Source organism: Miniopterus schreibersii (assembly GCF_964146895.1).
Source record: "Miniopterus schreibersii genome assembly, chromosome: 20".
NCBI lineage: Eukaryota > Metazoa > Chordata > Mammalia > Chiroptera > Miniopteridae > Miniopterus > Miniopterus schreibersii.
The window spans coordinates 2446095-2467498 of record NC_138122.1 but is presented as its reverse complement, the minus strand read 5'-3'; the positions used below and the strand labels follow the sequence as shown (position 1 = coordinate 2467498).

The 21404-nt window shown below is 49.5% G+C and overlaps 1 protein-coding gene across 2 annotated transcripts in view; it reads left to right on the top strand.

Annotated features, from left to right (window-relative positions):
* The window catches only part of UBASH3B (ubiquitin associated and SH3 domain containing B), a 131808-nt gene that overhangs the window by 92032 nt on the left and 18372 nt on the right, over window positions 1-21404 (top strand). For both annotated transcript variants that reach the window (XM_081122729.1, XM_081122730.1), the window contains exons 2-9: window positions 3629-3682; window positions 4320-4506; window positions 5569-5767; window positions 8186-8355; window positions 9976-10184; window positions 14243-14375; window positions 15805-15925; window positions 16544-16666. In XM_081122729.1, coding sequence (XP_080978855.1) covers window positions 3629-3682; window positions 4320-4506; window positions 5569-5767; window positions 8186-8355; window positions 9976-10184; window positions 14243-14375; window positions 15805-15925; window positions 16544-16666 — 1196 coding nt within the window. The remainder of the gene's footprint in view (window positions 1-3628; window positions 3683-4319; window positions 4507-5568; window positions 5768-8185; window positions 8356-9975; window positions 10185-14242; window positions 14376-15804; window positions 15926-16543; window positions 16667-21404) is intronic.

Below are 21404 nucleotides of genomic sequence, written 5' to 3'. Positions count from 1 at the left end.
GCCCTCTGCCAACTGAAGTCTCAGCATTAGGTGTGGAAAACTTAACAACTGCCATGCTAGAGGTTAAGAACACTTTTAAAAATCCTACACTTAGCATTAAATGTTTCTAATTTTGAGATTGTCTTAGATACAAGAAGGAAATTTAATATTTAATTTTGGTTGCATAGGGAGCTTCATCCACTTGGAGGATTACATACTTAACCCTTTATCTTCTCTTTTCCTACACAAATAAGTCCTTGGTCCCAGAGAACCAATGCCCAGAGGCCATGAGTGCGCTGAGTGCAAATGAGACCCTGAGGCCATGAGTGCGCTCGGCCATCAATCCAAAGCTAAGGACAGAACAACTTCAAGTATTTGGAAAGCTCAGCTAATTCGTTTTCTACTTAACTGAATGATGTATCACTGGCAAATATCTTCTTCCGTTCACTAGGTTGTCTTTCCATTTTGTTGATGGTTTCCTTTGCTGTGCAAAAACGTTTTAGTTTGATGTAGTCCCATTTCTTCACTTTTTGTTTTGTTTTGTTTGTTTCCCTTGCTCAAGGAGATATATCAGAAAAATGTCAGAGTTTACTGCCTATGTTTTCTTCTAGGAGTTTTATGGTTTCGCGTCCTACATTTAAGTCTTTAATCCATATTGAGTTTATTCCTGTATATAGAGAAAGAACATGGTCTAGTTTCATTTTTTGTATGTATCTGTGCAATTTTCCCAATATCATTTACTGAATAGACTGTCTTTACCCCATTGTATATTCTTGTCTTTTTTTACATATGTTAATTGACCATGTAGGTATGGACTTATTTCTGGGCTCTCTATTCTGTTCCACTGATCTGTGTGTCTGCTTTTATGCCAGTACCACACTGTTTTGATTACTGTAGACTTGTAGTACTGTTTGATATCACATAGTGTGATTCTTCCAACTTTGTTGATCTTTCTCGAGATCGCTGTGACTATTTAGTGTCTTTTGTGGTTCCATATAAATTTTTGGATTTTTTGTTCTATTTCTGTAAAAAACAAAATACCATTGGTATTTTGATAGAAATTGCATTGAATCTGTAGATTGCTTTGGATAGTATGGACATTTTAATGATGTTAATTCTTCCTACCCTGAACATGGTATATGCTTCCACTTGTTTATATCTTCTTCAGTTTCTCTCTTCAGTGTCTTATAATTTTCTTAGTATAGGTCTTTTACCTCCTTGGTTAAATTTATTTCTAGGAGGGTTTTTTGTTTGTTTTTTAGAGGCAACTGAAAATGGGATTATTTGCTTAGTTTCTCTTTCTGATAGTTCATCATTGGTGTATAAAATGCAACTGATTTCTGAATATTTATTTGTATCCTGCTAATTAATAAATCCATCTATCAGTTCTAGTAGTTTTTAGGTGTAGTCTTTAGGGTTCTCTAATGACAGTATCATGTCATCTGCAAATAATGACAGTTTTACTTCTTCCTTTCCAATTTAGATGCTTTTTATTTCTGTTTCTTATCTGACTGCTGTGGCTAGACTTCCAGTACTAAGTTTAGTACGAGTGGTGAAAGTGGACATCCCTGTCTTATTCCTGATCTTGAGGAAAACGCTTTTAGTGTTTCCCTGTTGAGTATGATGTTGGCTGTGGGCTTGTCATGCATGGCCTTTGTTATGTGGAGGTATGTTCCTTCTATTCCCACTTTGCTGAGAGTTTTTATCAAACACAGGAGCTGAATTTCATTAAATGTTGTTTCGGCACCTATTGATGTGCTCATGTGATTTTTGTCCTTCGTTTTGTGTATGTGATGCATCATGCTAATTGATTTGTGGATATTGTGCCAACCTTGCATCCCAAGAATAAATCCCACTTGATCATGATGAGTGATCTATTTAATATATTGATAAATATGGTTTGCTAGTATTTTGTGGAGGATTTTTGCATCTCTGTTCTTCAGGGATATTGGCCTATAATTTTCTACTTTTGTAATGTCTTTGGTCATGTTCTGTAAGAATAGTGCTGGCCTCATAAAATGAGCCTGGGAGGCTTCGCTCCTCTTGAATTTTTTGGAATAGTTTCAGAAGGATAGGTGTTACTCCCAGAAAACTGAAGACCTCTCAGACTTGTCTTCTTTAGAAAGAAAAATTTGGACTTCCATAAACTTTTATCATAGCCTTATCATCCAAACCTTTCATTATCTTTCTCAGTTGTAGTTTTGAACCCTCTCCAAAAGTTGTCTTATGAGTTACAGAGACCAGGACTTAATTAGACCTTTCATTTCCAGAGGATGCTCCTAGTGCTTAAAGAAAAATAAATTTCAGTAGGGTATATTTCACTGGGGGAATGGCATACAAAAAAGAAATTGGATCATCTATATAAATAGCACATTGTACCACAAATGAGTTTTCTTTTTCTCAGTTGTTTTTGAAACAATAGGTCTTTTTTGATTAATTTAATCCCTAGTAGATTCTAACTTCTAAAAGACTATGATTTGCATTCTTCTGTGTGTACATGTCTTCTGGATCCAAAGAAAGGGCAAGATGTGTGGTCTCTGATTGCCTAGTGAACAGGAAAGGAAGCAGGGGTGCAGTAAGCTCCTTATCCAGGTGTGGGAAGGGGGGGTACTTGTTCTCCAGTATTGTCCTCAGCAGTATCTGTCCCAAGAAATTCTGTTCTGAGAGGTTCGAGCGTCTATCTTGCTTCCTCTTAACTCCATCTTCCTGAAAGTAAGCTTGTCTAATATAATATTCTTCTACTTAGCTGTGCAAATTCCTTTGCCCTGGTTGTTTGGTATTTATGCTAAGATTTTCATGTCAGAAAAGAAGGCATTTCACTTACCTTTGGGCTGTGGAACAGAGAATAGTCTGGCCTCTGCTCAGCCATCACCTGCGCCAGGATGCCCTCAGCACGTTCCTTCCTTCCCCCAATTTCCCTGTGTAGAATGAAGAACTTGGGTCACAGATGATCTCTACCCTCATGGAGAGTATTTCTTGAGTGAATGGATGGTGAGCAGCAGAGCTGGGTACAGACCCAGAACTCTGGCTCCTGGAGCCCAGGCTGAAGCTTCAACAGTGCTCTACTGTGTGCCTACACACAGGTGGCTCTGTCCCGTCAGGCTTCTCCCGCAGTGAGCAGCAGGCTCTGGCCACTCAGCCTCGAAGGTGTCTGTGAAATAGTTGGAGGTCACGGATCCAGCCTGAGGCTGGTGGTGGTGGTTGGAGGTGGGTGGGAGGAGGCACAGAATTGAGCCAAACCAAATGTCCCTGTGGGCATTTAGCCCTACTTTCTAGCAACCCGCCAAGGGGCTGCCAATAAAGAAACAACACTCCGTAAGGGATCTGGGTCACTAAGAGAGCAGTGCATGAAAATGAAGTAGGAAAAACCAAGACATGACAACCTTTAGGGAAGCAGAAATAAAGCTCTAATGTGGAACCTGTGGAAAATAACTACATGGCTGCCGGGCTGTGTGCGGACCCAGTGCTAACCATGAAATCCCTCACGTGCCCGCATACCTCCCCATGGCCCCGGGGGGTCCTGCTGCAGGTCTGCCCTGCCGCCGAGGAGGCCTTGGTGTTGCTCATGTCACACTCAGCTCTCCCGATACAATAAGAGAAGCTGACAGGAGGCTAAAAATACTAACAATGGAAATTTGATTTCTTCCAGACAAAAGGCCTTGGCGTCCACCGGAGGAAGGAGTGTGCAGGCAGCCTGTGACTGGTTGGTATAAGATGAATAAACTGAGAAAATGACATGGAATTAACTCTAAGTAGGGGTGGATGAGCAGGGGTGTGCAGCGTCTTTAATGGGCCCTGGGGGGTCCTTAGAGAGAGGGGGCAGAGATGAGCGGAAGCACCATGTGGCTAGAACATCATCAAACCAGTTGCCTCCTAGCCCTGGCCCCAGGTTGTGCTTCTCCCTAACAATGGGCACAGACGCCCCAGCGGTGCCCGGAGTCGCTCCCCATCCAGGGGCCGCCTCCCCCAGCCGCTTGGTTGCAATGTAAGCACGTGGACGCCCGCAGATCAACCCAGAAAAGCCTCCTGACCTTTGAGGGCGTCACTCCCAGAGCGGCTCCCAGCTGCCCTCGTCTTTCCGGGGCGCAGGGGTTTAGCCACAGACTGACCCGGAGGGGCCCCTGCAGCTGCCCTGGGGTTAGGAAAGGACTCGGGCTTACCGAGGGTGCCTCCTGGGGAGCGACCTGGGTGGTTCAGGGCGGCGCTGCAGATGCTCCAGGACTGGCAGGGCGCTGCCCGGGGGTGGCTACCAAGGCCGGGGCCGAGGGCCGGGTCTTAAGCCCCAAGTGGAAGCCTCGGGGCACCGCTGGGCCGCGTCTGAGCGGGCGCCCTCCCCGCAGGCTGTTCTCCCACGTGGGCGACCCCTTCCTGGACGACCCGCTGCCCCGGGAGTACGTGCTCTACCTGCGCCCCACGGGGCCGCTGGCGCAGAAGCTCTCCGACTTCTGGCAGCAGTCCAAGCAGGTGTGCGGCAGGAACAAGGCGCACAACATCTTCCCGCACATCACCCTCTGCCAGTTCTTCATGGTGAGCCCCCCGCCTTCTGGGACCCACAGTCGCGGTGGGTGGGAAGACCCGGGAACTGGCAGAAGTAGCCAAGGGCTCCGAGCCGTGGGTGGGCCGCCCAGGAGCGAGCCCGCGGCGACCGCCCTCGGCTCCGGGTTCTAATCCTGCGGAGGCCCAGGAGGCCCGGGCCAGGGCCGGCGGGAATGGCTGCGCTGTCCGGCCTCCCGGCTCTGTTGTCGGCCTCTCCACTCGAGGGGAGGGTAGAAGTTAGAGCGCTTGGGACGTGGGACGAGAACCGTGGTCTAGGGGCGGGAAGGCGACTGGGGCGTGGCCACCGTCCGGGCGGGGTGCCCGCGGGCCTCCCGGGGACGGGCGGGCACCGGCCCGTGCCCAGCTCCTGGGCGCCCAGCGGCGGTGAGGAAAGGATTTATACAGGTGTATTCAAGCACGCGGGCGGTGCCACTGTGAGAGGGCATTTTGTTTGTTCTCTCTCTCCATAAAAATATGTTCCTAACACTTTCTCTCTTACCAGTCACTCTGAAAATTAAAATGATTATCGTTTCCTCTTAGTCATCACAGGCTCCTTCTCCAAACCTTTCCCTTGTAGACATCCCGCGCCTTCCTCCCGGAGCTCTGGGGAGGGAGGAGGGTGAGTCACTGCTCCCTGGGCTTCGCCCGTCCCACTGTCACAGGACTGGAAGTACAGTCAACTTTCAATCATCTAAGAGGAATAGAAAAAGCACAGAGGATGCAAAACAGTAGAAAACACATGGGAATTTATCCTCGGATACTGTATTTTCTCCAAGTACATCCATCCATTCTTTCCTTTGTGCTGGACCAGATCTCCTGGTTCTGGCTGGGCTCAGAGGGTCACATCGAGCAGGGAGAGGGGTAAGATGTTGTCCATGCCCCAGTTTAATCCACCAGCTGGGCAGTCCATCTCCAGACAGCTGGGAGCGAGCAGTGTCCTGCCCCTCACAGACAGGGATGGTTTAGTAATGGCACCCGGCAGGGGATGCCAGTGTTGACGAGCAGCAGACATGCACCTCCCCTGTCTGAGTGAAGCCTGCTCTCCCCTTCCAGTGTGAGGACAGCAAGGTGGACGCCCTGGGGGAAGCCCTGCAGGCCACCGTCAGTCGCTGGAAGTGTAAGTTCTCGGCCCCCCTGCCCCTGGAGCTCTACACCTCCTCCAACTTCATCGGCCTCTTCGTGAAGGAGGACAGCGCTGAGATCCTCAAGAAGTTTGCCGCCGACTTTGCTGCGGAGGCTGCATCGAAAACCGGTGAGCCAGCCAGCTGCCTGCCAGCGGTCGGTGCGAGGATGGTGGGCGGGGAGCGGAGATTGGGGAAGGGTGGGATGGAGTCGGAGGGGGAGGGGCGGGAGCACACCCACTCTCTGTGGCTCCCCTTCAAAAATATTAAACTATTGTGCTGACTGTCCTGAGATCATGTCCAGCGCCTACTCCCTAACACCCAAGTTCAAGTTAACTGTTCCCCACTGAGCTGTAAACTTACTCCATTGTGGCCCCCTTCAGAATTAGGAGGTAAACGCAGCAGTGCCCACTAAACACCTGCTGGCTGTGGTTTGCCCTTAGGGCCCTTAGGAATGCCACAGTCAGAAGAGGTTTCTCCCAGGCGGACGCACAGCTGGGAGCCGACTCCTGACTGAGGAGAGAGAGGCCCTGGTGGGCAGAGTGGCTCCACCCTCAGGGAGGGACCCTCACACAGTCCCCTCGATCTCAGACTGAGGAGGGGCCTGGGGGAGGCCACAGGCACCAGCAGGAGCAGGCAGAGGGTGGCCTAGAGGCCTCCTGAGCAGAGCTCAGGGTGGAGGCACAGCTCAGGCTGAGTGATGGGTGCAAAGGGGGGGACCCGAGCCTGCCAGCGCCACCCTGCGTGGAGGACCAGAGCCAGGAGGGGCCTCAGGAAAGCCCCTGTTTTGTCCCTTGCTCTCCTGACCCTTGGCCTGTACCTCACCTGCCTTTGTTCCTTGCTGCTGTTCATCCCCAACTAGGGACTTTGTGCTCTGGATCCTTCACTGGAGAAGCCCAAACAGTGCTGGGGGCTCCAGGAAGAGGGACGAGGGCCCAGCACCCCGAGGGGCCGGGAGGCTCTCAGGGACGCCAGCCGTCCAGACCTCTCTGCTCCCCAGTGGGGCCTCCGTCGCCCCTCCCCAGGCGCCCTTTCTTCCTCGGGAGCCTGTCACTTCAAGGACCTTAATGTTTCAGGAAAGGGCAGAGGGAAGAGGAAACTGATTTCCTGTGTCTAACAGTCTCTCTCAGGGAAATGGCTCCTTTTCATCCCACAGCAGCTTTGTCAAAACCACTAAAACTCTCCCCCAAACCAAAACTAATGCTGTAGCCACAAAACCCGGATCCTTCCCGAGTGAGAGCAGCAGGTCTGAGCCCCAGGCGCTGACTGGGCCCCGCCTGCCTTCCCGGTGGGAGGGGAGAGCCTGCTCCTCCCAGCAGCCGGGCCTCTCTGCCTCTGCCTCGAGCGGCCCCTGCGGGTGACAGGGAGAACTGCGCGGCCTGCCTGTGGCTGGCCGGCTCCTTGCAGCCTGAAAGCAGGCCATCGTGGCCCCATCGTGGCTTTGCCCTTGAGCTCGTGCGTGGCATTCTAGAATTTTTGGCACACCCAGATTCCTTCAGCAGGTAGGTTTAGTGTTACCCCCGTAAGGAGATCCATGTGTATGTATTCATTTAATCATGTGCTGCGCACAGGATACAGAGCGGAAAGACGTGAAGCCCTTGCCTAGGGGCCGGCACCGAGGGATGCTGTGCAGTGCAACACAGAAGGCACTCAAAACCGAAAGATCCACCTGTGCTTCCCTCTCGGCGTGACTTGAGCAAGCCCTTTAATTTCTCAGGTTCCCCAAATTCCCTCTAGTTGCACCGTCCTTATGTCTAGCTTGGACAGTAGATGCATCCCCCACATAGAGACATACAAAAGAGAAATTAAAGCCATTCCCTCAGAGGTAGGCAGGTTGGTCTTGTTTTGTTTTCTAGGGTGTCTTAGAATAACAGTCTGTCTACTCTAAACCAGTGATTCTCAACCAGGGCACTTTTTCCCCGAGGGGGCATTCGGCAATGTCTGCAGTCATTTTGGGTTGTCACAACTTGGGGGTGCTGCTACTGGCATCTAGTGGGCAGGGGCCGCCGATTCAGCTAAAAGCCCTACAATGCACACAGGACAGCGCCCACAGTGCGCCCACAATAAAGACTTATTTGACCCAAATGCTGTTGAGAAACCGTGTTTTAAACTTTGAAAATAGTCTCTTTTTCCTTCATTTCTCCATCAGAGCCACTCAGAAGCTAAGAGACTTGATTTCAAAACAAAGGCAGTATAGCTTTGAGAATCTCACCATTACAAAATTTGCTTTATTTCTACACAAATTAGCTCATCCCTTAGGCCTCGATTTTCTCATCTGAGTGGTGGGGCCGGTCATAATCGCAGTTTTCGTGGGGAGGGGCCAGCCAAAATGACTGCCTCTGAGCCGAGCCACAGCTCCTGCAGATGTGCTGCTCTTTATCTCTCAAATTGTGGGTTGATTCAGGGTTGGTTACCCCCACCCTGCTGCTATGAAAGACAGCGGGGCTCCCTTTTGTTCTCGGGGAGGGAGAATTCTGTGCTCTTCAATAGTCTCCACCACTGCTAGGATTACTGTGTTCTGACAACGGCCTGTTTCCTTCCTTTTCCAGAAGTACACGTGGAACCTCACAAGAAGCAGCTGCATGTGACCCTGGCTTACCACTTCCAAGCCAGCCACCTACCCACCCTGGAGAAACTAGCCCAGAACATTGATGTCAAACTAGGGTGCGACTGGGTGGCCACCATATTCTCCCGGGACATCCGATTTGCTAACCATGAGGTAATGTCTCACTGTGGCTCCTGACACTAGCTGCGGTGCAAGGGTGCGGTCACAACCGGGAGCCCTTGCTGCTCGCTGCAGGGGTGAGTGGTGGGTACCGAGGGAAGGCGGTGAGGCAGGACCAGACCGGGACTCAGCGGGCCCAGGACTTTGTCCAGGATCTGCCCAGCTCACGAGGAAGCTGTGAGCTTGCATCCTTCCTCTCCGAGTGCCAGGTGGCTCCTCCGTGTGATAGCCCCACTGTGCTGTCTGCCCAGCCACCTTATTGGAACGATATGGAAACAAAAGGGGAGAACAGATAGGAAAGTATGTTGGAAACACTTTAAATTTATATCAATTCATGGTGTTAATAGAGAGCAGACATCTTCCTGACCTTTGGTGAGAACACATCAATACTCATAAATAAGTCTGTGAACACAAGCAACAGACGCCTGCTGACTACCTACAGCATGTGTGGCACCAACCATGACACACACCAGGTTTTCAAATGTGGCACTGTCCTCAGGAGCTCTGAGTCCAGCAGGCGAGATGACAGGCACTCGTGAGGTGGAAGCGCAGACCAGACACCGAGAGCTCGAGCCAGCGACGATCGGCGTGGTCCTGGCATCGCTGTTTTGAGGGATCAACACTGTTTCAGGACAAGCCTGTGCCATCTTCCATCTCTGAAGAGTAATATTGTCCTTTTATTCCTGAGACACGAAGGGATCAAGTGGCTGGTCCAGAGCCAAATAGGAATTTGGGACCAGAGCTGAAACCAGAGTTCCGAGATTCTGAGCAATAAAGCCGGTACCCCACCCACAAAAAGATACATAGTTCGATGAAAAATTTGTCGTCCAGTTTAACTACATTTATTAAACACTTTTGTTTTTTAGCTTTTCAACAGCAGGACAACTGGCTTTTTAAGGTTTACATAGTCTTTTAACATCTCTTTTAGATATTTCTTTTAATATGAAAAATAGTTAGAACCTCAGGGTCTGGACCAGGCGACCTCATCGTGGATTTGGCCGTGTCGGGAGCAGCGGCCATGACCTGAGGTCGGGCGGGCATGGGCCCCGAGTGCCGGGGCGGGTGGTGGTGTCTGAGTGCCCAGGGAATGCCGTGTCCTCCAGAGCCGCTTGATGAGAGCTTCTGTGAAGACACAGCGAGGAGCCTGGGCTGGATCCTGAGAATTCTGACACCTGGAATCACTTGGAAGGAACCCTGAAGGTAACAAGAGGTGTGGCTGATCGGACCCCTTCTTTCCGAGAGCGCGGTGAGCGCTGCGTGCGCAAGGACGGGGAGAAGCCAGCCTTCTGCGACGGAGGCAGCGACGGGATCTTCCAAGGACACCTTCGCATCAGCACTGTCGCCAGTGGGCTCCGAGGGTGACTGCTTTTCTGCCTGACCCACATTGTGCTCGGCTGGCACCAAGGGGAAGAGGCAGCAGCGATCAAATGAATTATTTTCTAAAAATAACTCGGCCTCTTTTGTCTCTTACTTGTTAAAGCTCATTTGTTACTGCTCCTGATGAAGCTCCCCCTCTGAAGTCCTTGCATCAGCCTGAGCCCCCTGCAGGTGAAAGCAGGACGTAGGCCTGCCCCGGAGGCACTCGGGTGAGGCCTCACTTACCCTCTCTTTCAGACACTGCAGGTGATCTACCCCTACAGCCCGCAGAACGAAGATGAGCTGGAGCTGGTCCCCGGGGACTTCATCTTCACGTCCCCCGTGGAGCAGACCAGCACCAGTGAGGGGTGGGTCTACGGCACGTCCTTGACCAGCGGCTGCTCCGGACTCCTGCCTGAGAACTACGTCACCAAGGCCGACGAGTGCAGCACCTGGATATTCCATAGGTGAGCTGCCTTGAAGGTCTTCGCCTGCTGTTTTGAAAACATTGCAGACTTTCAGGAGGCAGTGGGGAAGTGGGCTGAGTCCTGGACACACAGGGCAGCTGTCACTGTGAAGAAGTCCACGGGGAAGGAAGCCCTGTGGGCTCCTGGTTCCCGGGAACGAGTTGACTTGGGCCCGGGCGAGACGAGCGGTGGATCGCCCTTCCTGCCCCGTTTGCTCTAAGCGTCCATCTGGTTGCAGGTCAGAGCCTAAGCTGAGGCTGCTGGGGGTCCGTCTCTATGGCTGAAGTGTGGGTCATTGGCCCTGAGTCTTCACGGCTTTCAGGTTCTGTCTGCTTTATCCTGGGTCATTGATCAGAGTCGGCTGCCTCCCCAGAGCAGCTGGGCTCATTCCCACTGCACCAGCCAGGCCAGTCACGAGAGTGCGGGTGTCAGGAGATCTAAACCCCCTCACTCAGTAGGTGACTCTGAGCAAGTCCTCAGACTCAGCACACGAATGCCTAGAAGACAGAGCGTGCTTGAGGAAATGGGCCACTGCCGGAGCCTGAAAAAGACACTGGCCCCCCGGTTGTCTCTGGAGTGATGACTCCACTCATGCCTCACTAAGCCGACTGTTCACACCCGAGTGGCCTGTGTAGTGTGGCCAGCTTGTCCCGATAAAACAGAATAAGGGCACTTTCTCTCAGAGCAGGTCAAAGCCAGCCTTCCCTGGCACAGGCAGGCGTCCGCCAGTGTGTGCTGCGGTCTGTTTTCCTCCCACTTGTTCGTGCCACGTGCCAGCGTGGCTGAGAGCGGAAGCTCTGGGCACAGCCACGCGGTGTCTGGCATTGTCACGGTCACCACGAAAGAGAAGCAGATGCAATTTCAGTGAGTGTTTTGCCCCGCCGGTTAGCAGCAAGCAGACAAGCCACAAACCAGAGATGGGAAAGAACATGTCCCTTAACCATCCAGGTCCCTGAAACGCCTCCCTCCTCCCAACAGTATGTGGCGTAAGTGGGAGGGTCGAAGCTGCCTCATGTTCCCCAGACATTTGCTTTTGCAGAAATTATTCCGAATATGAAAATAAGTTTGGTTTCCAAAGTTACCCTTTTATCCCTTGAAACCAAGTGAGGCGTGAGATGCGTAACTGGAGAACTAGGATCCTTTGTGGGATGACCACAGCTCTTAGGTCACTTTCTTAGACGTGGGCTTGTGTCGGGGGAGGAGCGTGAGAATCCGCTATCTGCCCAGAGCCCTGCCCCAGCCCACTCCTGCCCAGACTGGAGCTCAGGCTGACCAGGGGCTGAGCCTCAGTGACTCCAGTCCATGGGCCACAGGGAGGTGTGTGTGCCGTCTCCTTCTATCTCGAGACGTTACCGGTGACTTTTTCTGGGAACCATGTCTGACACTGAACTACCAGCTTTTGCCTCCAGCCCTGCTGAGAGTGGGGAAATGCTGTTAGGTGTCAGGACGTGGTAACTGAGAATTCAAGTTTTTCTTCCAATAGTCTTCAGTTCAAATCCTAACTCTCCCACATACTAGCTGTGTGACCTTGGCCAGTTCCACTCCTCTCCGAGCCTGTTGGCTGCTCTGTGATGAAGGCGCGATTCATTGCGTTGGCTCACAGGGCGTTGGGAAGCCTGCAGTCCAGGACTCGGCTTTAGGGCTTTACGTGGGTCAGCGTCGCCCACCTGACAGCACTGGATCTGAAGCAGTCTTCAGCCTGACGGGTTTCTTTTTCCTAACTTGTGTTTTCTAGTCTCTTTACATCTTCTCAAATCAAATGTCTCTTCTCCAAAAGGGATCCTGTAGAAGACTTGCACTTTCTGCGTAACCACAGAGGTGGAAATGGCTCAGGGAGGCAGGCCCCCGCCTCTAACCGGGGGTGGGGGGCTTGAGTGTGACGTGGCTGGCGTGATGGGACACTGGGGAGGGAGGACACTCACCAGCACGTGAGACGTGGGGCCTGGGACCTTCACTTCTTCCTGCCCTGTCCTCAGCTCCGAGTCCGGCCTGAGGAAAGACTCCTCCCGCCCTTTATTAGAGCGTCTTGCCTGGTTCTGAGTATCCCCAGACACTTCAGCTGGGGAGGCCCCGTTGGGTCCTCTGCGCTTATGCTCCGCCCGGTGTGCCCTAGGGAAGGCCACTGTCTTCCTGGCACTTGGGAAGTGTTCCGGTGTCAGGTTCTGCCCCTTCCCTCCGCTGCTCTCAGCAGAGAGCATCTGACTTGTCCTCCTGGAGCTGACGGCCCAGCTGTCTCCGAGGGAGTCAAGTCCTGTTACAGTGACAGGAGAAGGAGGTTGGCGTTCTCCTTGGGACCCGACTGCGGGCGAGGGAGAAGGGAATCTGTCAGTGTCCTCACAGCGACAAAGGAAGGGGTTAGGGGCAGGCGCAAACACGATGCCGGGACGATGCCATCCAGGCATTTTGGGCCTAATGCTCTAATGAGTCAGAGAGTGAACCTGAGTTTAACTGATGTTGGGAGGGTCTCGGTTTAAAACAAAAGAGAACAGCTGGTCTCTTAAACTCTGCGGATGGCATGAGGTTTCTTTGGTGTGCAGTTGCTTAAATTTTACCAAAATAGATCTGATTTGGCCACATGTCATACTGACCGACACAGCTTTGCTAAGCTGTGGGCTCCTGGATCCCAACCCAGACCTGCTGAGTCCTGACCCGTGAGGAGTGGGGCCCAGTGTGTGTGTTTTAAATCTCCCCTAGGGATTCCAACACCCTCAAGGGTTGAAGCATCACTTGTTTAGGGTTTGAAGCTTCAGTGACCTTTGTGTATGAGGAAGGTGACTATTTACAGTTAAAGAAAGGGACGCCCTGGAGAGTAAAAGGGGTGCAAAATTATTAAAATCATACAGGTTTTGGAAGAATTTTTACTGACAACCAGTTATCTTTATTATATTGGTGACTATAAAAAGTTCTTTTTAAAATTAAAATTCTAAGAATAATACTGTGTTAAAAATACACATCCAGAGCAGACGTTAAACTGTGCAGATTGCTGGGTCAGCAGATACAAACCAGGACTGGGCTGGGAAGACTGGGACCTGTGGCTGCCCTACTTGTAAAAAGTGAGAATCTAGAATTTAAATGCCCTCCCTGATACCGCCCAGGGATACGGAAGGAGATGGTCACAGGATTTGCCTAATGCCATATTTAAATTGCAGTGTTCATTAGATAAAACTTTTTGGAGGCCTTGATTAATCAAAATAATTTAAACATAGCATGATTTGCTGCCTCCCTTTAGCAAGACCTCTTTGGGGCTTCTGTAGTTCAGTGCCCCACCCAGAAATGAGAGCTCTTGGCTCACAGCTCTGCACATCTGGTGAGAATAACCTCTTCTGTAGTAACATGATCTTGTTGAGGGGTAGGAAGGGGTTTGGAGACTGAGGAAGGTAGAATAGGGGGTGTGGCCCCAAGGTTTGCTCAACAGTAAAATGCTCCCTGTAATTTGTGAGTTCAGATGGAAACCATCATGGAAAAGATTAAAAGCAACAGGAATTGGCCCGGCCTGGCGTGGCTCAGCGGTTGAGCATTGACCTAGGATCCAGGCGCTTGGGCTTCGATTCCCGGTCAGGGCACATGCCTGGGTTGCGGGCTCGATCAGTGATTCTCTCATCATTGATGTTTCTATCTCTGTCTCTCCCTTTCCTTTCCTCTCTCTGAAATCAATAAAGATATATTAAAAAAAAAGGCAACAGGAATTATTTCTTGCCTTTGAGCCAGAAAAATAGCCGGAAACAGTGGTACAGAACTGACCTTTGTTATTCTTTAAGTTGACTTTGGTGCCAACCATGCCTGTGGCATCTTAATAAGCAGGAAATCACAGTCCCTGTCCTTGCCCCAAGGGATGAATTCATCTATTCCAAGTAGCGAAATCCATGCACCCTTAATTTATCAACTGCAAGGCTTCAGTATAATGCAGGATGCTGCTCCCCAGCAGTGGGGTCCTCTCGGCTTTCCCACACTGTGCTGCCCAGGGGGTACATCCTGCCAGTGCCCACAGCCCACCAGTCCCGGACGCGGTGCTGACAACTGGCCGGCGCAGTTAACATCTTCCTCATCTTCGTCTGCAGTTCCTACTCGATCTTAAACACGTCATCTTCCAGCGTGCTCTCATTTGGTGACGGCATTTTGGACAGGCGGCCATATGAGGACCAGGGCCTGGGGGAGGTGGCCCCCCTGACCATCATCTGCCAGCCCACACAGGTGAGGCTCTCCACCAGGACTTCCTCAGCGGCACTCGAGACCCACTGAGCATCTGTTTACTAAGTGTGGGCCCCCTGATGTCTACAAACCTGGAGGCTAGGGAGAACGAGAGGGGTGCTCCTGAGCAGGACTGCCAGCATGTGGGGCCGGGCTGGAAGGAAGGCTCTTCCACAGAGAGGACACATTATCTGAGTAGCACTGATGGGGGGACCTGCTCCACAGGAAATAGGGTGGGGGGACGGGTGGGAAAGGTGAAGACTAGTAGGAGGTACAGATTCCAGTTATAAATAAGTTCTGGAAATGTAATATAGTAACTCATATCATAGCTTTGTATGGTGACCGATGTTACTAGGTACATCATGGTGATCACACCATGAGGTACATAAATGTCGAATCACTATGTTGTACACGTGAAACCAATATAATATTGCATGTCGATTATACTTGAATGAGAAACATTACAGGAAAGATTAGGGCTCTCAGCACAGTACCCAGAGCATAGCGAGTGCTGGTGTGTGTTACGGTGCTCAATATCTGCCAGAAAATGTGCTGAGTGAAGAGTAGTTTGAACAATACAGAGGCGAGTTGAATGTTCAAGCATGTTGAGGACCAAGGGACTAGATGGCGTTGGCCAGAGCCCAGGGCTTGAATTAGAAACAGTAAGGAAGAGATGGGGAGACCATGCCACGGCCATCCATTAATTTTCTCAGAGCAGCCAGGAACTAGAGTGAATGTAGCCGTCGTGAAGCTGGGAGACAGGGAAACTGGGGATGGCTGACTCAGAGAGAAGGCAGATGGAAACATCCGTCATGTCCCCCTGGTGGCATAGACCCTTCATTTGGACGTGCCGTGGACTAGACCTGCCCATTTCATTGCCCAGAAGCAGCAGTTGTCCTCCCAGAACCATTTCTGGGAGCACCAGCGTGTCTGCAGTAGGACGGCAGAGCCTGATGATCAGAGTAGGAAGGCAGGACCTCATTGTGCAGGAAACCAGGACACCTTAGAGAGAAGGCAGACGTGTTTGTGGTGATAAAGGTTCTGGCTCCCTGAAGCGGCTGATGAAGCTTCCCTCTAGGGGAGGACACTGTTCCTCTGATGGCTTTCTCTACATGCTGACTAGTTTTCCCTCTGAGCTGCAGCTCGGCTGGTGCCCATGTGTTAGTGTTGACCAACACCACTCCTATTAACAGCAGCAACAGAGACACTACCATCTTCCTCACCCTTCTCACTTTTCACAGCACCTGCAAGTCATCTCACTTGAGCCTCAAACTAACTTCAGGTCTGTAGGATGAGTCCTGCCCCCCCCCCCCAGTTTATAGATAGACCAAGTCTTACATTAGCAGAGCCTGCTCTAGAGCTCAGCTCACCTGGCACCAGGACATACCTGCTTTCTCATGTTTTCTCACTAATAGCCTTTCTTTATCTGCAGCCTCTGAGGGTCAGCAGCCAGCCTGGCCCCCAGAAGAGATGCCTCTTTGTGTGTCGGCATGGCGAGAGGATGGATGTCGTGTTTGGGAAGTACTGGCTATCCCAGTGCTTCGATGCCAAAGGTGAGCCAGTAGTGGGTTGGCTGCTCAGCGTTGCTGTACTGATCATGGCCTCCAGGGGGCACAGTCAAGCCACGTTTATGGGGATGGAGTCATTTATGGTTAGGTGGCTGTAGAAAAGCCTGTGATGTGTTACATTCATAATCCTTCCCTATTGTCTTGAGTGCAAGGGAAGCGGTAAGTGTTCTTGTCTCCATTCTATAAACTGGGACACCAGGGACCAAAGGGCAAATGTTTTGCCCACAGTCATATGGCAGTCAGAGGCAGGGACAGGCATCTTGATTCCGTGGCCAGAGTCCCCACCCTTAATTCACCCACATTCACAGTGGTTCCGTTTTCACTTGAGTGGCATGTTTCACATAGGGAGGCTTAGATAGCAGAGGAGGCCCCATGTTAGAGCACCTGGCTACTGTTTTCACTTAAAACCTATCTCTTGGCACTTTTGTCAGCAGAATAGAGGGGTGGATTTCAAGACATTCTAACAAAGGAAAAGTGTCAGCCTTGATATTTTCTAGAGAGCTCAATTTAGTCTCTTTGGCCAACGGAAACAGGCTGTCAGGATCAGCAGTGGAAGTCCTAAAGAAACAAGAACTCACATGGCCTTTGCATGACTTTCTCTAGGCCGCTACATCCGCACCAACCTGAACATGCCTCACAGCTTACCTCAGCGGAGTGGTGGCTTCCGGGATTACGAGAAGGATGCTCCCATCACTGTGTTTGGATGTATGCAAGCAAGACTAGTGGGTAAGTGTCCTGAAGAAGCTGCACAGCTATCCTGGCCACATGCTTCGAATCTTGGCTCCGTGGGTATGCTAGGGCACGTCCTAGCGGCTTCTGTGACTTTTCCACAAGTGGTAAATATCCTCAGGAGTTTCTTACATAACCATTAAGTTTAGGACACTGCATTTGGCACAGGGTTGGTTCACCGAAGTGAACAGCTGTGACTCCTGTTGTAGGAGGATGGCCCAGCGAGGCAGGAGGGCCAGGCCTGGGGTGCAGAGAGGTCAGCACAGGGTGAGCAGTAGGGAACTCTGGTGAGGCTGCGTATATTGAGGCCAGTGGATCCTTTGAAAATGCTCCGTTCTTTGCAGAGAATCTGCCACACGGAGCAGCAGCCTTTCCCATTTGACTACCTAACATGTATTGATTGGTCACTCTTTGTGCTCGGTACTGTGCTTGGTGTTGGGCATCCATGCGTGAGTCCCCACCCTCAGGGAAACAAACTTGTAAGTACATAAATATCTTAGAATGTGGTATTCAAAAATAAAACTATGCACCGGAATTATGGGAGCACAGGGGGACCCAAGATGGCAGTGGAGGAGGTGGAAGCTTCTCTCACCTTCTCCTAGAATCAAACTGGAATAACAACTAAATTATAGAGCAGTCAACCTGAATAACCAGCTGAAGACCAGCCGAAGAGTCTCATAACCAAGGGTTTACAGAGAAGCCACATCAGGACTGCAGGCAGGGCAGAGACATGAAAAGGGCTGGGCCCAAGGGTGGTGGCTGAGATCCCAGAGGAATGTCTCGGCTGCAAAGGTCCCCCTGAAGAGTGTGGGTCTCAACCCTGTGCCTGGCTCCCCAGCCCACAGCACCAGAGCTGGAAAGAGGAGCCCACATAACATCTGGCTGTGAAAATCAGCAAGGATTCTGTCGACCAGGAAGAGGCAGGAGTCTGCTAAGAAACACAGGAACCCTCTCAAAGAGCTAAACACACAAAATCTCATTTGCAGCCACTTACCCTGGACTGCCACAGAGGGAGAGCGGATTGGAGCAAATGTGGAATTGAGTGTGGCTGCCAAGAGAGAGTGGAAGGGACAGCCACCAAGATCCCTGTGCTGAGTCCCTCTTTCACACGGCTCACAGCATCTTTCCTGGGGCGAGCACTGTCCTCCATATAGCATCAGGCTGGAGGAATGCAATAGTCACACCTCTCCACTCCCTGTTATCCAGCCCTGCCGAGCTCATGCCAGCCTAGGCCCTCAGTGCACACACCCTTGGACGGCTCTGAAGTGTCCAGACGGCTTCAGGGAGATACTAAGTTGTGTGGCTCTGTGGCATGGGCCATCTTTCCCTCACCTCCCTAGCCCCACTGGCACTACCCTTTCCTGTGCAGAGCCTTCCCTTCACATGGCCAAATCCTGGCCTCATTGGGCCTGATGAACGCTGCTGGCCTCACCTTCACATCCCTGAGACTATGCCCCAAAACAAAGGTTAGCAGGCACACAGCAGGTGGCAGCTGGCTTTGGTGAACCCTGAAACTTTTGCTGCGCAGCCTCTGATGCAGCATCTGCTGAGCTTGAACCTGTATCAGTCTTGTGAACACCACTCCCACCTAACTGTTGACTCACTGAGAACCTGCTCTCGTCTCACCAGAGGCTCTGACGATGACAGCCTAACATGCAGCTGACCGGCGAAGGCAGGCAGAGGAAGGTCTCGGGGTGCCTTGGGCCTTCTGCTAACCAGTCCACGGGGTTCAGTAGATTAATAGAGTATAAAAAATACAAGAGATCAATGACAATAAGAGCTGGTTCTTGAAAAAGATAAACAAGATTGATACACCTTTAACCAGACTCATCAAGAAAAAGAGAGGATCCAAATAAATAAAACCATAAATGAAAGAGGACAACTTACAACACCACAGAATTATAAAGAATTACAAGAAAATATTACAAACAACTATATGCCAACAAATTGGACAATCTGGAAAAAATGGATAAATTCCTAAAACATACAATCTCCCAAGACTGAGTCAAGAAGAAAGAGAAAATTTAAACAAATCTATTACAATCAACTAAATGAAATAGTAATAAAAAACCCCAAAAACTACCAACAAACAAAAGTCCTGGACCAGATGCCTTCACAGTTGAATTTCACCAAACATTCAAAGAAGAGCTAACACCTGTCCTCAAACTGTTCCAAACATTTCAAGAGGATGGAAGTCTCCCAGCCTCATTTTACGGAGCCAGCACTATCCTGCTTTAAAAACCAGATAAAGACACTATAAAGAAAGAAAATTATAGCCTATGTCCCTTTGGAACATAGATGCAAAAATCCTCAACAAAGTATTAGTAAACCATGTTCATCAATATGTCAAATCATTCACCATGATCAAGTGGGATTGATTCCTGGGATGCAAGGTTGGTACAATACCCACAAATCAGTTAACATGATGCGTCACATACGCGAAGTGCAGGATATAAATCATATAATTATATCAATAGATGCAGAAAAAACTTGACAAAATCCAGCACCCACTTCTGATAAAATCTCTCAGCAAAGAGGAAATAGAGGAAATATACCTCAACATAATAAAGGCCAATATGACAGACCCACAGCCACCATCATACTCAGCAGAGAAAAACTAAAAGCATTTCCCTTAAGATCAGGCACAAGACGGGTGTTCGCTTTCACCACCCTTATTCAACACAGTGCTGGAAGGACGAGCCACAGCGATCAGACAAGAAGAAATAAAACGCATCCAAATTGGAAAGGAGGAAGTAAAACTGTCATCATTTACAAGTGACATGATACTGTATATAGAGAACCCTAAAGATTTCATCGAAAAATTACTAGAACCTCTAAATGAATTCCACAAAGTAGCAGGATTCAACATAAATATTCAGAAGTCGGTTTCATTTTCATACACTAATAATGAACTATCAGAAAGGGAAACTAAGAAAACAATCTCATTTACAGTTGCCTCACACCAATAAAATACCTAGGAATAAATTTAACCAAGGAGCTAAATGACTTATACTCAGAAATTTATGAGATGATGAAGAAAGAAATTGAAGATATAAATGAAAGCACATACCATGTTCATGGATTGGAAGACTTAACATCATTAAAATGTCCATACTACCCAAAGCAACGTATAGATTCAATGTTATTTTGATCTAAAGGACAATGGTTTTTTTCACAGAACTAGAACAAATAATCCAAAAATTTATGTGGAACCACAAAAGACCCCAAATAGCCTCGGCAGCCTTGAGAAAGAGGAACAAACGTGCAGGTATCACACTGTATGCTACAAGTTCTTCGTAATCAAAACAGCATAGTACTGGCCTGAAAACAGACATAGAGATCAGTGGAACAGAATGGAGAGCCCAGAAATAAACCCACGCCTACCTTTATGGTCAATTAATATTTGACAAAGGAGGCCAGGACATGCAATTGGGTAAAGACAGTCTATAGATACCTGCAAAAAAATGAAAGTAGTCCGCCTTCTTACACTATATGCAAGAATAAACTCAGAATGGATTAAACATTTAAAAGTAAAACTGGAAACCATAAAACTTTTAGAAGTAAACACAAGCAGTAAAATCTCTGACATTTATTTTAGCAATATGTATTTCTGATATATCTCCTTCAGTAAGGGAAGCAAAAAAATAATAATAATAAATGGGCCTACATCAAACTAAAGGGTTTTTTGCACAGCAAAGGAAACCATCAACAAAACAAAACGACAGCCTACTTAATGGGAAAATATTTTTGCCAATGATACATTGGATAAGGGATTAATGTCCAAAATTTATAAAGAACTCATACAACTCAACACTGAAAAAAACCAGCCCGATTAAAAAATGGGCAGAGGGTGTTATGACTGGGCCGCACAGTCGGTTGGAGGGTCGTCCATACACCAAAGGGTTGTGGGTTTGACTCCCTGTCGGGCACATTCCTAGGTTTCTGGTTCGATCCCCAGTTGGGGCATGTATGGGTGGGAACCAGTCAGCGTTTCTCTTTCACGTTGATGTTTCCCTCTTTCTCTGTCTCCCCTCCTCTAAAATCATTAAACACGTATCCTCCAATGAGGATAAAAACCCAGTGGGAAGGGGCCTAGTAGACTCTTCTCAAGAGAGGAAGTCAGATGCCCAGCAGACCTATGAGCAGGTGCTCAGAGTCACTCACCATCAGAGAGGTGCAAGGGAAAACCACAGTGAGGCCCCACCGCACACCTGTCACAATGACAGTCATCAGTAGATGAACCAACAAGAGTTGGCGAGGGTGTGGAGCAAGGGGAGCCCTGCGCCCTGCTGGGGGGAATGCAGACTGGGGCAGCCACTGAGGAAAAGTGTGGAGGTTCCTCAAAAAATTAAAAATGGAGCTGCTTTATGATCTAGCGATTCCACTTCTGGGCATATATCCCAAAAACCCAAAACACTAATTTGAAAGAATATAAACGCCCCTATGTTCATTGCAGCATTATTTACAATAGCCAAGATACGGAAGTAGCCCAGTGTCCATCAAAGGACGAGTGGATAAAGAAGAGTTGGTATATTTACACAGTGGAGTATTACTCAGCCTCCCAAAATTGAATCTCACCTTTTGCGACAGCATGTGCGAACCTAGAGGGTTTTATACTAAGTGAAATGTCAGAAAAAGACAAATACCATATGATTTCACTTATATGTGAAATCTGCAGAACACAGTAAAATGAACAAACAAAATAGAAACAGACTCACAAGACACAGAGAACAGA